Genomic DNA, 17069 nt, shown 5'->3' with positions numbered 1-17069 from the left:
GAATAAAGACGATACAATACAAGAGTGGCCATCCCCTGTTAACAAGGGAGTGAAAGTAAATAAATAAAATAATTGTCTCACTTTACAACATGAAATTATAATGCTCCGTTAAACACAAAGGGTTGTTTTGACATTGCTTGGCAAAGCTTTTAAACATGCATCTTCAATACAGATGTATCCTGTCAACATATTGAATCGAATGTAAAAGCACAGCTTTTTTTACGTTGAAACTTAAAAACGCATGATCTCAAGTGAAGTCAAACGTAACGGTGCAACCCTACGGCTACGTGTTTGTGCCCTTTTCGGGCCTCCACGTGTATTTTTTGCGAACAATTCGATACTGGCCAGATCTTGGCATAGGTGAGAGTACCCACACTTTACCCCACCGCATGCTACCTGCCGATCAACTAATTGTGGTGAACCCATTCATGCTGTTCGGTGGACAGAGGCACGGTGATTTTAAGACATGCGGACCCCGTTGTTCCAACTGCCACGGCAGGAGATTGCAAGCCCGCTGTGCTAACAATTACACCACAGCAGCATCCCATGGCTTAATGTGTGAGAAATGAAACCATAATAGCATACAAGAGTGGGTGTTCAATGCTACTATAATCCAGATAATAACTTCATTTGACATTTCATATGACAGTGGGTGAAAGCCAGTTTGGCAGCGCAAACTCATGCGGTAAATAAAACGCACACATTTCGTTTTAATAATTTTCCCAACAGTTGATGACAATATAAACTTAAAACTATCCCTTTGTAGTTGTGGGCTAATTGGTGTGTGTGTGTGGTGGGGATTTGGGGGAGGAGGTATCATGAAATAATTTCAGTTGAAAATATCAGTGACAGTTGTGTTTTTTATGTCCCCCTCCACCCCGCAGCTTTACATGAATTTTGCGACCAGGATGTCCACATTGGGCTGACGTGGAAACAAATATCAGCCGGAGAAACCGCCATCAATCGCTGTCCACCCAACGCCTCTGGTGAGGAGGGTGATTATTTAATTAAAGTACCGCGCGCACTCCACCTGAGTGCCCAGATTACATTGGCTTGCTATGTCGCAAACACTGATGCTGTAATCATTGTACCAGCTCCGTGAAAGTGGCAATTTGCAAAGGCGCTCGTCTTCACGTTATTTTTGTTCTGTTGTCAAGGTACACGGGCTTAAGTTGACACAGAAAATTAAATGTTACTGGAATGTCTTGCCCTTGTGTTGTCATTGAAGTCTACAACTGAAATTTATTTGAACCAGTAGGCATCAAAGGTTTTTTTTCAATGTACGTGACGTATGAATTATTTATTTATCTTACCATTGAATGTAACATAAATTATGAGTTTGGTAAGGGGTCTTGTTAAATATCTTGAAGGAGATGACATTTAATCAATTGACTGATGTATTGAGAACTATTTTCACTCCGCAATCTAAGACACCTTCAAGTCATCGTTTAGGTTTTATTTTATTTTATTAGTTGAAAGGTAAAACATTGTAATTAACCTTGTGACCATAAATCCTTTATGCTAGTTCTTATAAAAAAAAAACTGGGTTACGGAGCAGAATTCTACTGGCTTATGGTAGTTGCTTTAATTATTGCTAACGATTATGTCGTAGCTGTGATGGTCAAAAATGAAATTCAAAGTGTCTCTGTGCTTCAAACGATTAATTGGGCAGCGCTAATCTTCGCTGGTAGTTTATCTGAGCCAGTGGTGGAAATCATCATCCCCATGGCAGGGAAACTTGTCTGTGGCAAGGCAGCTGTTGATACGATTATGTTCGAGGCTAAACCCAGAAATTAACATTGAGGCACTGTTAAAACAATGAAAAAATGTATTGCCCCATGGGTACAAAAATAATAAACGTAACTTTCGTCATCGTAAAAAACAACAACAGCAACAACGACAAATGCAGCAACAAACAAAGAATACAAAGTAATATAATAGTCAACATTCTGTATGTAATTACTTTTCTGTGAATACATTTCCCAGCTTAATGTTTGTTTGTTTAGCTGCATTTGCTTAATTGGGTGAAACAACAATATAAATGTTATATCCATAATATAGGTTTTTAGGGTTAGATTGCGTAATTATATAAATGTGTCGTTAAACCCACCACCACCCCACACAGCCAACTAGTATGGGCTGTCACGTAAACATAACATGCCAATTCATCACTATTACAGCACACCAGTGTGTTGGAGAGCCAAGCCACAACATTTACAATCTGAGTACGACGTTTCGTCAGTAATTACAATGATTACAATTAGCTTCATCAGGCGACAGCCAGATTTGTGGAGAAGTCCATCTGTTTCGTTCCTCTTATTGAGGCGTAGATGTGGTGACCATACTTGTGGGGAGATTAATGAGTCAACGTACATTATGCATGTGCATGATGCGAGCCCATTGACCTTGTACTTCATGCCCATTATGTGTACTAAAATAGCTGTATCAACGGTAATCCCTATTGAAGTATGGTGGCCTGTATAGGCATGTATTTAAATAATGTATTATTTGATGATTCGCTTCCACGCAGCACGAAGTCGGTAGCTATCCGAATGGTTAAAATTATTTTTACTTCTTTCAATTTCGATAGATTCTCGAATTAGTCTTGGCCAGTAGTAACTAGTTTTTCACAGACCTTCAACATGATCAAAATCAATTGAGTGTCCTTGTTGGCAAGCATGTTCTGCTACTGCTGACAGTTGTATTTTGGAGTATTTAATACTTCTTTGGTGTTCTTTTAGTCTCCTGCTGATCATTCGTTCTGTTTGCCCAACATAGCAGTTGCCACAAGTGCAATCAATCCGGTACACACCTTCTGTTGATAGCTTCGGTAATTCATCTTTCGTGCCAGATATTAATTTCTCTATTTTATGTACCATGCCTAATCTGAATCGGATGTTTTTTTTTCAAAACATCTGGCTAGTTTATCAGTTACTCCCGCAATGTACGGTATTTTAATAGTTTTTATTAGTTGGGCAGTTTCAATACTCGTGTTATTTGATTTGGTTTTGGCATTCAATGCCCTGTTGATTTGTGCATCATTGTAACTGTTCAATTGCAGCGCTTCTTTAACATGTTTAATTTAACTTCGCAGACTATCACCATCTAACACTTTCTTAGCCTGATGAATGAGCTTCTTGATGAGAGCAGATTTCTGTGCGGGGTGATGGTGTGACTCTGCATTCAGATAGACGCCAGTGTGCGTTTTCTTTCAGTAAACGCTGTGTGTTATTAAATCCTTTATATTAAGTTCACTTGCTTGCGCGCTTACGACCGTGCAAATCTTTCGGTCGTTTTTTAACCCCACTTCTCGTGATCCAATCGAGCTGACATTTTGCACACAGACTCGTTGTGCGTGACAATTTATTCTAGTGAAATTTTTTTTCCAAAATGTTACACTTTTTAGGAAAAAATAAATTATATTTAATTACCAATTGCTTAATGGTGGCAGGCAATCATCTGACCCATAGGTGGCAGCCATCTCAAGCCAGAGGACGAGAGGACTCTAGCCGCCACGCATATAAAGGATTTATAGTGAAAAACTTTGTTTTTATGGGTTAATTTTTTTTTATCATTTCGACCCCATCCGAGCAGAATATCCAGAAATGGTAGAGTTCTGTCAGCTTCCACTTCCATGGTGAACTGGATGGATGGGTTTTGCGAGTTGAGATGATTTATAAATTCATTAAGTGTATCTTTTCCATGTGGCCAGGCCACCAATGTGTCATCCACATATCTAAACCAAGCAGAGGGTTTTAGTGTGCTTGAAGCTAATGCTTTTGTTTCAAATCTTCCATTTACAAATTCGCCATCACAGGAGACAAAGGACAGCCCATTGCTGCTCCTTCCTTTTGTTTATAGAAGTCACCTTTCCACAAGAAATAGGTGTTCTTTAGACAGTGTTCACCTAGTCGTGGGATAAATGATATATATGTATAATTTCCAAAATGTCACCATTTTAGCTACCAAAACATAAAAAACTAAGCCATCCCCATCCTACCAGGCAAAGCCCACTGATGTATTAACTTATTTTTCAAAAGCAACCTGGCCACAAATGATAGCTCAACAAAGTGGCTTATATTTTGGACATTTATAGTAGCAACATAATCTAAATAGTCTAAACCAGTAGTTATTCACCTTTATTGCAGCCTTGCACCCCTTTGGTTCTGAATCGTTAAAAACATACAATGTTAATAAATACATAGGCTTGATGAAACAAAGTAGTTATACTTACGTGCCTGTGCTTAATGCATGCCAGGACGATTAACCTTTAAAAAAATCTGGCATGTCTCGCACCCCCAGAAAGGGCAACTCACACCCCCAGGGGGTTCCTGCACCTCAGGTTAAGAACCACTGGTCAAAACGCATGTTTGAAATTATATTGCAAGCTTCACTTTACCACCTACACTCTAATCCATATATCAAAGGCAAAAACCAAAGGGTCTCGCTGTTGGGGCAGGCATTAACGTCATTGTCAGCCCCGAGCCAGTGCTGGTAATTCCACATTTCCATGGTCGGGGCCACTCTCTCTCTAGAGGAAAACCACAGTAAAAAAATTATGTAAAGGTGCTACCCTAAAATGCCTTGCTCACATCACTACTGCAAGAAGGGCCTCCCCGCGCTAGAGGGGGCTCTACATTGTGCCACTCTAGAGAGTATTTTGGTCTACTCTTCCACACTTGGCAAACGTCTTCGAAGAGGTGGGAGGACCCACACTTTACCCCACCCAACGCCATCAGCCGATCGACTGTGGGGGACCCATTCATATTGCTGGATGCGTGGGGCGGGGGCATCTAAGAAACTTGGCCATTGTTTCAAGTGCCCTGTACTTGGAGATCAAACGGGTGGTCTCTATGTGCTAACCATTACATTACAACAGCACGCATAATCATGTTAATACATGTAATGCAGTAAACCAATGGGCCTCATACATATATCTATTTTGAAGATACCAAAACATAATTGAGCATATGGTGCATTCTTACAGGTGTTGACAAAACATAATTGCGACGCGATTTTTTTTCTCCAGACTCATTTGACTGTGTGTGTGTTTACATGCGCAGGGATCATCACGCGGAGATGCTCATTGGATTCCCGGGGGCTTGCATACTGGGAGCCACCAAGCTATTCACTTTGCGTGTCACATCATTTCAACATGCTTCTGCAAACGGTAAAGTCTCTCGTTATTTTCGGACAAAATTTTTGCTAAATGAAAAAGAAATATTTGAAGTCTGTGTTCGTTGCAAAGGGGATATTATAAATAATTTTCAATTTAGACTCCATCGAGTCCAATTTTTGTGAGGAAATTGCAATTTGTTGTATTGTGTTGGTGTGTGCACATGTGCAACGTGGTGTGTGCTCTGGTGTTACCGGAAGTGGTAGTGTTGAGGTTAGCGGACTGTGTTACATACCTGATAAACCTTGAGTTTGATTCCCTCCAACAGCCAACATCAGTAGCTAATATCTGAGCCACCTTTGATTTCTGAAACAAATATATTCATCTTTATAGACAGCACTTGCCCCAACAGTCTGTTCTGGCTATTTGGGGATTGTTTTTATCTTTGTGGTATGCATATTTGCATTTGTGTGTAATGTGGGTTCATGTTTGATTGCACGTGTGTTTATATCCTTACAATGGGGAGCGGTATTACAACAGTTAGCGCACTGCACTACGAACCCGGCGATCTGGGTTCAATTCCCGCTCACGACCAACATCAGTGGCGATTATCTGAACTGGTCCTGGGCCTCCCCTCGGTCGACTCAGCCTCAAATGAGTACCTAGTGCGGTGTGTAAAAACACTGCCCCCTCGTGTGCCATGCCGGCCTTCATAGGTGCTTGCTAACAGCACCTGCCCCAACAGTCTTCTAAGGCTATTGGGGGTATCTTTGCCTTTGTATATCCTTACATGTATGTGTGCTATAATTAATGAGGGAGTCTTCAAGTCGGGGTTAATGCACTGCTCTTGAATCACAAGATGTACATTAATCTGTCCTTGGCCTTTACTAGGTCAGCTCAGTCTATAATGCATGCCTGGTACCAGGGGCGGTTTCTTCATTAGGGCGATTGGGCGACGCACTACCAATGTCATTCAACCACAGAGTCACGCTAGCCGTCACTGTCAGCCTCTGGATATAGTCCAATCAGCGTCATGTCACGTTCTGTGGAGTACCGCCTCTTTTTGGGCGATTTCACTCCGGTTGAGAATCGCCCCGAGTGGCCCCATAGACTTACATTCAAAGATGTTTTTTTTAGAACGGGGGCGCTGCAATGCATTCTCTATGGCTTCCGGGAGGGCATGCACTAACGTGCTTATGTCATCATACGTGCTAACGTCATCATACGTAAGCACGTTTCATCCAACAATATAATTTATCGCCACCTAGTGGAATCTTTAATAAAATAAACTTGAGTGGTTTGTTTTAATAGTGAGTATATAAACAAACAAGATGTATTGTAAGAGTCACTTTATTTTTCATTAATATTAAAGAAGTGAAGTTGCCTTTACATGCTTAAGCTGTTAATTTATCCATTGCATGGGTGGACCTTATCCTTATCAATCATCCAGACATTTGCCCCCCCTGAGAGATTTTGCAGGAGCCGCCACTGCCTGGTACAATCTTTTCACATCAGAAATGGGAAATCAAATCCAGCCAAATGGAGTGCTGACTGTACCACCATCTCTGAGTTCTGTGCCAAGTTTAAGAGGCGGTCCCTAAGAGTATTTGTCCCAACACTGTATACATATGAATATTTGTTTTGGTTTCTTTTGGATGGCTTAACACGTAGGCTTTCGCGTAAATATATAATATTTACGTGATCTAACTAAAAAAACTATATTATGGTTAAAACATAATATTATATTATTTTATTATTTTATTTTTATTATTTTATTACTTCCCTTCTACGTGACTTTACCGAAATAACCAAGAAGATGAATCCCTGCAGTCACGAAAGCTTTAAATCGAAATATATTATGGTTGTTTTGGGATGTATGCTCATTTGCATGCAAATTGTATCAAAATGTACTTTCACAAAATGGTCTTTCACATAACTTCATGCAAATCCATGTGCAATGTATTTAGTAAATGCAACAGTGTGATATCTGATGCACATCCGACGAATATATATTCAGGATTTGTAATTAAAAACGTATTTTGTTCGTCAAAAGTGTAACCGTGTTCCACGTTCTGTTGTGCACCAGATGAAAGAACACCTTTCGAAAGGCCACAGGCCATCGGCAAGTGAAGGAATGGCACAAGTGATGAGAAATCTATTTGATTCATCTCACCTGAAGCACATGTACAGCGGAGACTTGCTCGTCTCAGTAGATATTTTAAAGAACGTTACAGAGGCATTCAAGACTGCCAGTTACAATCCATCTTCGGAAGATGTCCAGGTGACCTTAAATTATATAGATAAAGTATGTATTTATATGTACAGGTATATACACACACTATGTGATGATTATTATTGCATTATTCTTTTTTAAACGTAATGTTTCCAAGGTTATATTTCCCTTCCCGATAGTCTAATGGGTATATATTCTGTTTTATTCTCAGAACTACGCTCAAATTTTTAGCAACCTGCTCTCAGAAGAACACAAAGAAAAGTGGGATGATGCACAGCAGGTGGGTTTTTAATAATGCTTCTAAAATATATTTCTTTATTTATGATCATAAGATAATTTAAATGTGATTGCGGTAAATTAAATATGTTTCTTGACACTTAATCGGGGGGCATTTCTGTCACTTGACTAAATCCCTCATCCATATACAGCACATATACACAGTAAAGCAAAGTGGTTCCTGCAGGTATCATATTTCATTCATATTATTCTACCCTGGACAATTCCTGTCGGATTCACGATTGGCAGGATGGGTATCATGAGAATTTGCCAGCTCTGTATGTATATTGAATTTCTTTCACACCATATGTAGCCAACCGTGCTAATGGGAGCTCTAATACAAAATATTAGTTCGTGTTTCTATGTGTAGTTGAACACGTAAAAACGTGCACTCAAAAGTGATGACTAATCATATTATATTCTGTTATATATTCATATTAAAGCAAACTATTCAGTGGAATATTTTTGCTCACACAAACACAACATGATTTCATATTTTAGCACACCATTTTGCATGCAATTGTTTGAACAACAAAACATGGTTCTTGAAATGTCAGTCAATATACAAGTCTAGATTTGAAGCTTTCGTGACTGCAAGGATTCATATTCTTAGATTTTTTCGGAAAAGTCACGTAGGTAAAAAATTAAAATTAATAAAAGTAAAATAAAATAAAAATCACGACGTTTCGGAGGCAACATAAGCTTCCGTCTTCAGGTGGAACTGTCACAGCCACGACAGCTGTATCAAGTAAATGAGAGATTACAAGAGCTACCACTCCGTATATATAATGGTTGAAGAGGGGAAGGGCCAAGTACGGCACACTTTATATTAATATGGTAAGGTGAGGCTTAAGACTAAGAATAGACTGCATAAGAAAAGGCTGAGCCTTTGTTATGGAGAGGTACGGTTTGTGACTACGAATAGCCTACATAACAAAAGTGTGAAAAAAGAAAAAACTAAACCTGGTAAAACAAGACTGGCTGCCTATCAATAACCTGTAATAGTTGTCTGTCAAATAAGATGGTCCAAATAAGTGTAGTTAAATCTTTTTTGCATGGTTAATCACATCTTTCCAATGATTACTCAGTTTGTAACCATCATCACGGTTGAAATTATGTCTGTGTTTGTATATTTGTATGGCTTCGTGTACAAACCTTTGACGGTAGCCAGGAGGTTTGCAGAGCACCTTGGTCTCGGAAAAGACAATTTCATGAGAGCCTACAGAGTTGTAGCAATGATCGGCAACGGCCGAAGAATCAGTTCTGCCGTGTTTCAGATCTGACTTGTGCTCGCGGACACAATCAGAAACATGACGTTTCGTTTCTCCAATGTAGCAATCACCACAACTACAACTCAATTTGTAGACTCCAGGATACTGTAAGTCAGGAAAGATATCCTTCACAGATGGAATCAGATCACGGATTTTATGCACTGTACTGCATCGGACTTGGATCTTATGTTTGTTTAGAATTTTGGAGATCTTTTTGGTCACGCCTATGTATGGTAACGTGATAGTTTTGGTCGGAGTTTCATGTGGCTGTTTCTGTATGGTGGGAGAAACAGCTTGGCGGATAGTGCGGTCAGAGTATCCGTTCATCCTGAGGGCCCGATGTACATGTATTAATTCATCAGCCAGGTGGTGTTGGTCAGAAATGCCATGGGCTCTGTGGTATAACGCTTTGATGAGATAATTCTTTTGAGATGGGTGGTGGTGGGAATCCGGTTTCAAGTAGGAATCTGTGTGGGTGGCTTTCCTGTAGACAGAATGTCCCAAGGATCCGTCAGGTCTCCTCTCAAACAGAATATCCAAGAATGGTAGTTTACCATCTTTCTCCACTTCCATGGTGAATCTGATGGATGGGTGTCTAGAATTGAGGTGGTCCAAGAAGTGGTTCAATGCTGGGAGGCCATGTGGCCAGATGACGAAAGTGTCATCCACATACCTCTTCCACAGGGAAGGACGCAGGGTGGATGTCTGGATGGCGTCTGATTTAAACTTTTCCATGAACATGTTGGCTATAACTGGTGACAAGGGGGAGCCCATAGGGGTACCCTCATTCTGTTTGTAGAAGGTGCCATTCCAGGTAAAATAGGTTTTGGTGAGGCAATGCCTAACCAGCGCAGATACATCAGAATTCAATCCATGTTGGAATAAGTCCTCAATTATTGTTAGGGTGTCCGGTACTGGGACTTTCGTAAACATAGATACTACATCAAAACTGACGAGGATGTCATCAGGAGATAGTACCATGTCCTTGACCATAGAGACTAATTGGGTTGAGTTGAGTACTGCCGAAGAGGTCTTGCCTGTGAAGGGAAGCAGAGTATCTGATAGAAAACGGGCTAGTTTGTAGGTAGGAGAGTTTATCGTCGACACGATGGGTCATAGCGGGGTGCCTTCTTTATGGATCTTGGGGAGACCATAGAGTCTGGGAGGTCTAGCCGCCGATGGTTTTAGAGAGGGACGTTTGCTTGGTTCGATTAGGGAAGTCGAACTCGTGATGATACTGTTGGTTTTGTCGTTAGGCTTTTAGTGAGATCGTTTTTAATTTTGGAGTAACTCCCATCATTAAGAAGGTCCAGGATTTTGTTGTTGTATGAATCTTTATCCATGATCACCGTGGCATTGCCCTTGTCTGCCGAGAGGATGACTATATCATCTCTCTTTTTTAGGTCCGCGAGTTCAGAGTGTTCGTTTTTGCTGAGGTTACTAGTGGGTTTCTTAGCATTCTTAAGAATAGTAGCTATTTCAGCTCTTGCCACATCCGCATGGATGTGTCCTATGCCTCTGAGGGCTACATCAATCTGAGAAATCATATCCTCTACTGGTATATATTTACGGGTGACGGCGAAATTTAGTCCTTTGACCAGTACCGTTTTTAGATTGTCAGAAAATGTTACTCTGATTAATCACGGTCTTGTTAACATCCTGCTTTGTGATGTGTGGCTCTGGTTTCTCCTATCTAAGAAGAAACCAGAACCACACAGGCTAGGCGTAGTCACAAACCGTACCTCTCCATAACAAAGGCTCAACCTTTTGTTATGCAGTCTATTCTTAGTCTTAAACCTCACCTTACCATATTAATAAAAAGTGTGCCGTACTTGGCCCTTCCCCTCTTCAACCATTATATATACGGAGTGGTAGCTCTTGTAATCTCTCATTTACTTGATACAGCTATCGTGGCTGTGACGGTTCCACCTGAAGACAGAAGCTTGTGTTGCCTCCGAAACGTCGTGATTTTTATTTTATTTTACTTTTATTAATTTAAATTTTTTACCTACGTGACTTTACCGAAAAAACCTAAGAATATAATATACAAGTCATTTAGTACATTTTAGACACTTTGATTCAGTTATGAATCATGCAATTGTTGGAACCAACGTTTGAAGTCAAGCTGTTCCATTGAAATTCCACTGCTAACCCATTGTCCATTCGATTGCAACACAAGCAATCATCATCAGGTGTGACATCAGGTGTGATTGTTTGTGTTGCAATCAAAACGTCGTGATTTATTTATTATTTTCATTTTATTTTTTCACCTACGTGACTTTACCCAAAGAACCAAAGAGTATGAATCCCTACAGTCACGAAAACTTCAAATCTAGAATACCCCATTGTCACTAAGAACATTCAACACCAGTGTTTGAAAATCGACAGCGGCGTTATCACATACCTCTGACCTTGATTGAAATTAGTTAATTGGGAATGAATCCATAAGGAAATGCAAAAAAGTAGTTATTTATAAAATGTGTGAATGTTTACATCGTACTGTCTGCATTGCAGCTATACCCTGCGTCATTGGACTTAATGAAAATTGTGGAGAACTTCATTCATATTGTGGGAGCTGGCATAAAGTCAGTGCATACATCATACCTCATCACGGAAAACATAGGTCGGTTCAGCAAGAATCTATTATTGTCATTATTTCTACCCTGTGATTAGAAATCAATTATGCTGCCTCGTGAATAGAAACCTGGATAGTAACTTCAGAGCAGTAACTGCAATGAGGTTGACAAACTTGCTGTGGTACAGACCACTTTGTTACTGATGTCTTGCATACATTTGGAACATTTTAAAATAGCTGATATGTGAGCAGTTGTTCAGGGGAAAGGTAGCAAATTAACACTTAAATGATAAAAATAGATACATGATGATAGAGAAGGATAAAGTAAAATCATTTATATATATAATAAAACAATGAGGAACTGTGGTATCCGATTATAGGAAGACACATTTAGAAACATGCATTTAAATTGAATGCATTTAGAGTGTTTGGCTGCTATAAATGTCCACGTGATAAGCCATTTTGTTGAGCTATCATGTTTGTTATCAGGTCGCTTCTGAAAAAAAGAGCTACAGAGTTCAGTGTGCCTTACCTGATAAATAAAAAATATATATTTGTTTAGTTTGAACACTCCGACTGTTCACATTAAAATGTGTGTGCATTTAGTCAATGGCTTCGAACACCAATTGATACGCTGTCGGCCCAATCCCGCTGCACAGTTATCAGCATCCGCAAGCTGTTCATCATGGAGGAAACGGCTGACATAACGTTTCCGGTGAAGGCGAGGAGAGGCATGGTGGAGTGGGCGCGCAACAGCGAAGACAAAGTGACCATCTCGAAAGCGACCCTGTCATCATTCACGTCAGGTAAGCTCATTGCCTGAAGCACGCCTCCCCGCACCCGACGACCTCCACTCCAGCACACAAGGCCTTCTGTCAGAATTCCTCATCAACCTCCGCTGCCTTATCTGCTGCTGATTACTTGGACTATAACTCCCTTCCATCGACTGTAGACACTAGTATTATCCCTCTCTTTAAGACCAAGTTTAAGCCTGGAACGGTGGGCCAAAGTTGGGGCAACATTGGTCCAACGGTTCCATCCACTTGCTAACGTAGGCCCAAAATTAGTATGTTTACTTGGTAACGACTCCACCTCCACAAATCCCTTCTCATCCCCAAACTCCCTCTCCAATGTAAAATAATCTGAATGAAAAAAATGTCCCACGTTTCCAAAACCGCACAGTGTGCACATTCCCCTTAACCCTTTCTCATTCCGATGACATATGTGTACGTCATAGAAACGTGTACATCATCTGAATGGAACCGGAAGAAAAACTTTTTTTAAATAACGTTATCGCTACCAAGGCTCCCACAATACCATGCGGGAGGGCTTGTTGTCCAGTTTGGCACCAACTATCATAGAGTGTGGTCATGTGGCTACAGTTCTCTGCATTGATGACAATATCTTTAAAAGCAACGACGCTGTGCCTGTCTAAATAAAAATATGCTGACCGCTTGCATGTTCTGAGATTTAGCGGTGAACGGGACTCATCCTGCAACTTGCAGTCGTTTCGAAATAGGAAAGGGTTAAGTATACACACAGCCTTGATATTTGGTCATTTTTTAGATGTTTGGTGAATCCTGTTATTAGTCGTGTAGTGCACACACTGCATGGACAAGAGTCGCACCAAATGTAATTTTTTCAGCCCAAATAGAGTGCACATCCGCTCTCTTTTAACCGCATAGCATAGCGGTTAAAAGAGAGCGGAAGTGAATCCCGCTGAATATTTGATTCCACTTTAATATGTGCATTCCCAACCAATAACACGATCAATGAAGAGTTGGCTCCCTGATACAGGAACACGGTGTGACATTCATCCCTTTCAGCAGACCTGAACGAGTGGTGGGAATTTAACATTTCGACGATGGTAGGCTGCCTCTTACACCATTGGAACCTCATTTGCCAGTAAAAAATATGATAATTGTTTGTTTACCCTTCTATCTGGCAACAAAACTGACACTTTTTTTTTTACAAGGAGTCATGTTTGCATAGACCACAATACCTGCAGCCATAATGCAAACAAAAAACATAACTTTGATAATATATACACTGTCCTTGAAGTTGATTGGTCCACACCCGAGACAGCTTTCCTTAGAGCCTAGTCTCACATGGGTTGGACCAGATGAAGGTGCACCTTTTGGCGTCATCTGGTCCAACCCATGTGAGACTAGGCTCTAAGGAAAGCTGTCTCGGGTGTGGACCAATCAACTTCAAGGACAGTGTATATATTATCAAAGTTATGTTTTTTGTTTGCATTATGGCTGCAGGTATTGTGGTCTATGCAAACATGACTCCTTGTAAAAAAGGTGTCAGTTTTGTTGCCAGATAGAAGGGTAAAAAAACAATTATCAGGCTGCCTCTTCTTAGAGCAACCACTTCTGAATCCCAGCAAAGTGCTTCTCATTTGATCAATGGAAAAAAATGTAACTCATGCGTGCTCTTTAACTCAGAACCTGTGACTGCAAGTTGAGCATCGTTCCCACATTATTTGGCTGACTCAAATAATGGTACCCACAAGTGAAATATCCAAGCAGTGGCATGGCCTAATAACCCAACTATTGGGTAATGTTAAGGTATTAACTTAATTTATACTTTTGGGTTTTAATCCCTTTATTATTTGTTGAGGATTACATCTCAAAACATTTGTCTGGAAGACAACAAGTACGAAATGTGTTCCACAAGATAACAAAAAAGTTTCCTCCTGCCACAATACCAAGATTGATGCTACATTTCAATTTTCAGGGCAGCTAAACGAGAGCATGGGCACGAACAATAATAGACAATTATAAAGGTTTCAAGAATGATACTAAATATAGGAACGCTTGCTTTTCATATCCATGGTGTTGATTGCTTGTTATTTTCAAGCCTCGGCCTTGGGCATTTTACATATATATAAATAAAATATTTCTACCGAAGAAAGGAAATGTCAAAACACGTTCCAATTAGTAACGTAATGGAAACGTTATATGTAGAATCTCAATCGCAAATGTTGCTTGAACATCTTCTACTTGAGCACTTGTGGAATTACTATCTAAATTAAGCTCTCCATCATGAAGTGATAAGCTTCACAATGAATACATACCATCTCCTGCTCCATGCAAACTGGGGTGGCATGCGCTTGCAGTGGAATCGGGGGCCTGCGCTCGGGGTGTGGGGCGAGCCCTGCATCGCCAAATGTCTCGCTGGTCTCTCACTCAAGTTCACTCCCCTTCGCAGTCTGATCACTGTTATGGTGCGCCCTCCCCCCCCCACTACACGACAGCTCTGCTGATACCCCACCCTTCCCCCCACTATCCGAGAGGAGCTGCTGCGCTGGCCTAGTTAAGATGTGATAAGAGGCACGAGTCACAGCATGGGCCTTGTTGGATGTGGTGGATTGTGGGCGTCGGGAAAAGTGTCAGCTTACTCCACCTCACATGGCGCCGTGGTGGAGAGACGTTAACTACCTCGCCTGGTATGGACGAGGTGGTGGGCTCGATCCCGTATATTTAAAGTTTGCATGTTCTCCCAGCCAATGGTTGCTTGGGTTTTTCTCCGGGTCCTCCGGGTTTTCCATCCACATTTAGAAGCATGCGTTTAAAGTATTTGTCTGCTATACATTTCCACATGACACTACATTGGGCTGTCATTTGTGGCCAGGTCACTTCTGAAAAAGAGATATATAGTTCAGTGGGCCTTACCTGGTAAAATAAAATTAGGTTAATAGGTTATAAGTACAATCCCTCATCCTCCCGTCTAATAACATGCTCTCCGTGCTCACATCGTGTCTTCAGTCTGGATATAATTCAAAAGCAGTTTAGTTGACTGATGAGGCTATGCTCAGTTAATTGCTCCAGTTACTTTCTTGCCGTTGTTCAATCTCGTCTCACCCTTATATTGCAACTGCCAAAGTTGTAATTCTGGAGTTCATGCAATGAGTGCAGTCCTCCCTGTCTGCTTTGCATTTTTGGCCGCATGGTCTGTGTTCAATAAATTGTATTAAAACACCCATTTTAATAAAACGAATTATTTGGTGACACCGTATTGGCAGTGGTGCACAAGCTAGATTTAACAAAAATAATAACTCAACACACTCACAAACAACACTGCCTCAAGAGAAATGAGGTGTTGTTGAGCAGTGTGTAGATTTTTCAAATTTTAATAAAATGTATCTCCATACCCAAACACACAATGGGGCAGCGCTTATCTACATTGCTGGCCTCAAGCAAGTGAAGGAAATTCCACATTCCCATGGCAGGGAACAGACGCCTCATTAGGGTGGCCACTTGTGACGTCACTCAAAGTGATTTTCACCTCTTTGAACCTAACGGGATAGTGAGATAAATCGATATCCAACATGGTTTTGAGCTCATCTTCTTGGTTCTTTCGGTAAAGTCACGTAGAAGGGAAATAATAAAATAATAAAAATAAAGCACAATAAAATACAATTCTCACGACGTTTCGGCCACAACGCAAGCAGCCGTCCTCAGGTGAAGAACAGGGCTGTCGAAAAGACAGCGTCCGGACGCTGTCTTTCGAGTAATGTGTTCGGACGCTGTCTTTCCAACAGCCCTGTTCTTAACCTGAGGATGGCTGCTTGCGTTGTGGCCGAAACGTCGTGAGAATTGTATTTTATTATGTTTTATTTTTATTATTTTATTATTTCCCTTCTACGTGACTTTACCGAAAGAACCAACAAGATGAATCCCTGCAGTCACGAAAGCTTTAAATCGAAATGGTTTTGATCTTCTAACCTGTTGATTGTGAGCCAGGTGTTCTGCCACATTACCAACCAGCAGATTGGACAAGACAGTTTCGTTATCTGTAATGTGTAGTGATGATAATTCACTGTACATGTGTTTATGCCCCCTTAGTTACTGTCAGGACCCTTGTGTTGCAAGGGCTATGACTGACATGTGATTCACTAAATATGTTGCCACAATATAATCGAATCCTATGTGAAAATTAAGGCAAAGACTCATCTGTTCACGAGATTCAAGTGGACATGTGATGCAAAATTCAAATTGGCAATGATTGATTTCAAACAAAATGGAGAGAAAAGCAATTTTTGTACGGTTGTGAAAAGTGGGTATTTGAGATAGCTTTAGCTTGATCATTATATAATCATCATTTCACACTCATAATGCTACAAGTTCAAGTCCCTGTCAGAGGTTTGTTCAGGCGTAGCAGTCTATTCTGCACAAATTCACGTGTATGCATGTTGCTTCCGTCATGCAAAACGATTACGAAAAGTTGGTGCTGAATTTAAAACGGGGTTCTGTTGCTAAAAACTATGCAGGAAGCATCAGATTGGATGCAAGCACACACGTGAATCAAAATAAAAATAAGATGTGAATGAGGATTACGATGACGACAATTGTGTTCATAATGATGATGACGACAGTGATAAGGATTATGACAATTATGTTCATGGTGATAGTGATAAGGATGATGAATATGTTGATTATGGTTTGAATGATGATAACGATGATGACAAATATGATTTTTCTGTTACCACTTTTGCTGCTACTGATGATAACGAAGATGCAGATTATTATCCATGTCACGATGCTCTATTCGCTCATAGTATATATAAATGAGGGCCAGCGAGTACGGTTA

General features: G+C 40.5%; 1 protein-coding gene across 10 annotated transcripts in view; it reads left to right on the top strand.

The window, feature by feature from the left end:
• The window catches only part of LOC133349224 (adhesion G protein-coupled receptor B1-like), a 143857-nt gene that overhangs the window by 71140 nt on the left and 55648 nt on the right, over positions 1 to 17069 (top strand). For all 10 annotated transcript variants that reach the window (XM_061562544.1, XM_061562535.1, XM_061562539.1 and 7 more), the window contains exons 9-14: positions 885 to 986; positions 5064 to 5170; positions 7203 to 7397; positions 7561 to 7629; positions 11411 to 11519; positions 12131 to 12277. In XM_061562544.1, coding sequence (XP_061418528.1) covers positions 885 to 986; positions 5064 to 5170; positions 7203 to 7397; positions 7561 to 7629; positions 11411 to 11519; positions 12131 to 12277 — 729 coding nt within the window. The remainder of the gene's footprint in view (positions 1 to 884; positions 987 to 5063; positions 5171 to 7202; positions 7398 to 7560; positions 7630 to 11410; positions 11520 to 12130; positions 12278 to 17069) is intronic.

Source organism: Lethenteron reissneri, chromosome 29 (assembly GCF_015708825.2).
Source record: "Lethenteron reissneri isolate LAM-NWPU_2019-01 chromosome 29, ASM1570882v1, whole genome shotgun sequence".
Taxonomy (NCBI): Eukaryota; Metazoa; Chordata; class Hyperoartia; order Petromyzontiformes; family Petromyzontidae; genus Lethenteron; species Lethenteron reissneri.
The sequence above is the reverse complement of the archived record's forward strand: the minus strand, read 5'-3'. Positions and strand labels throughout refer to the sequence as shown.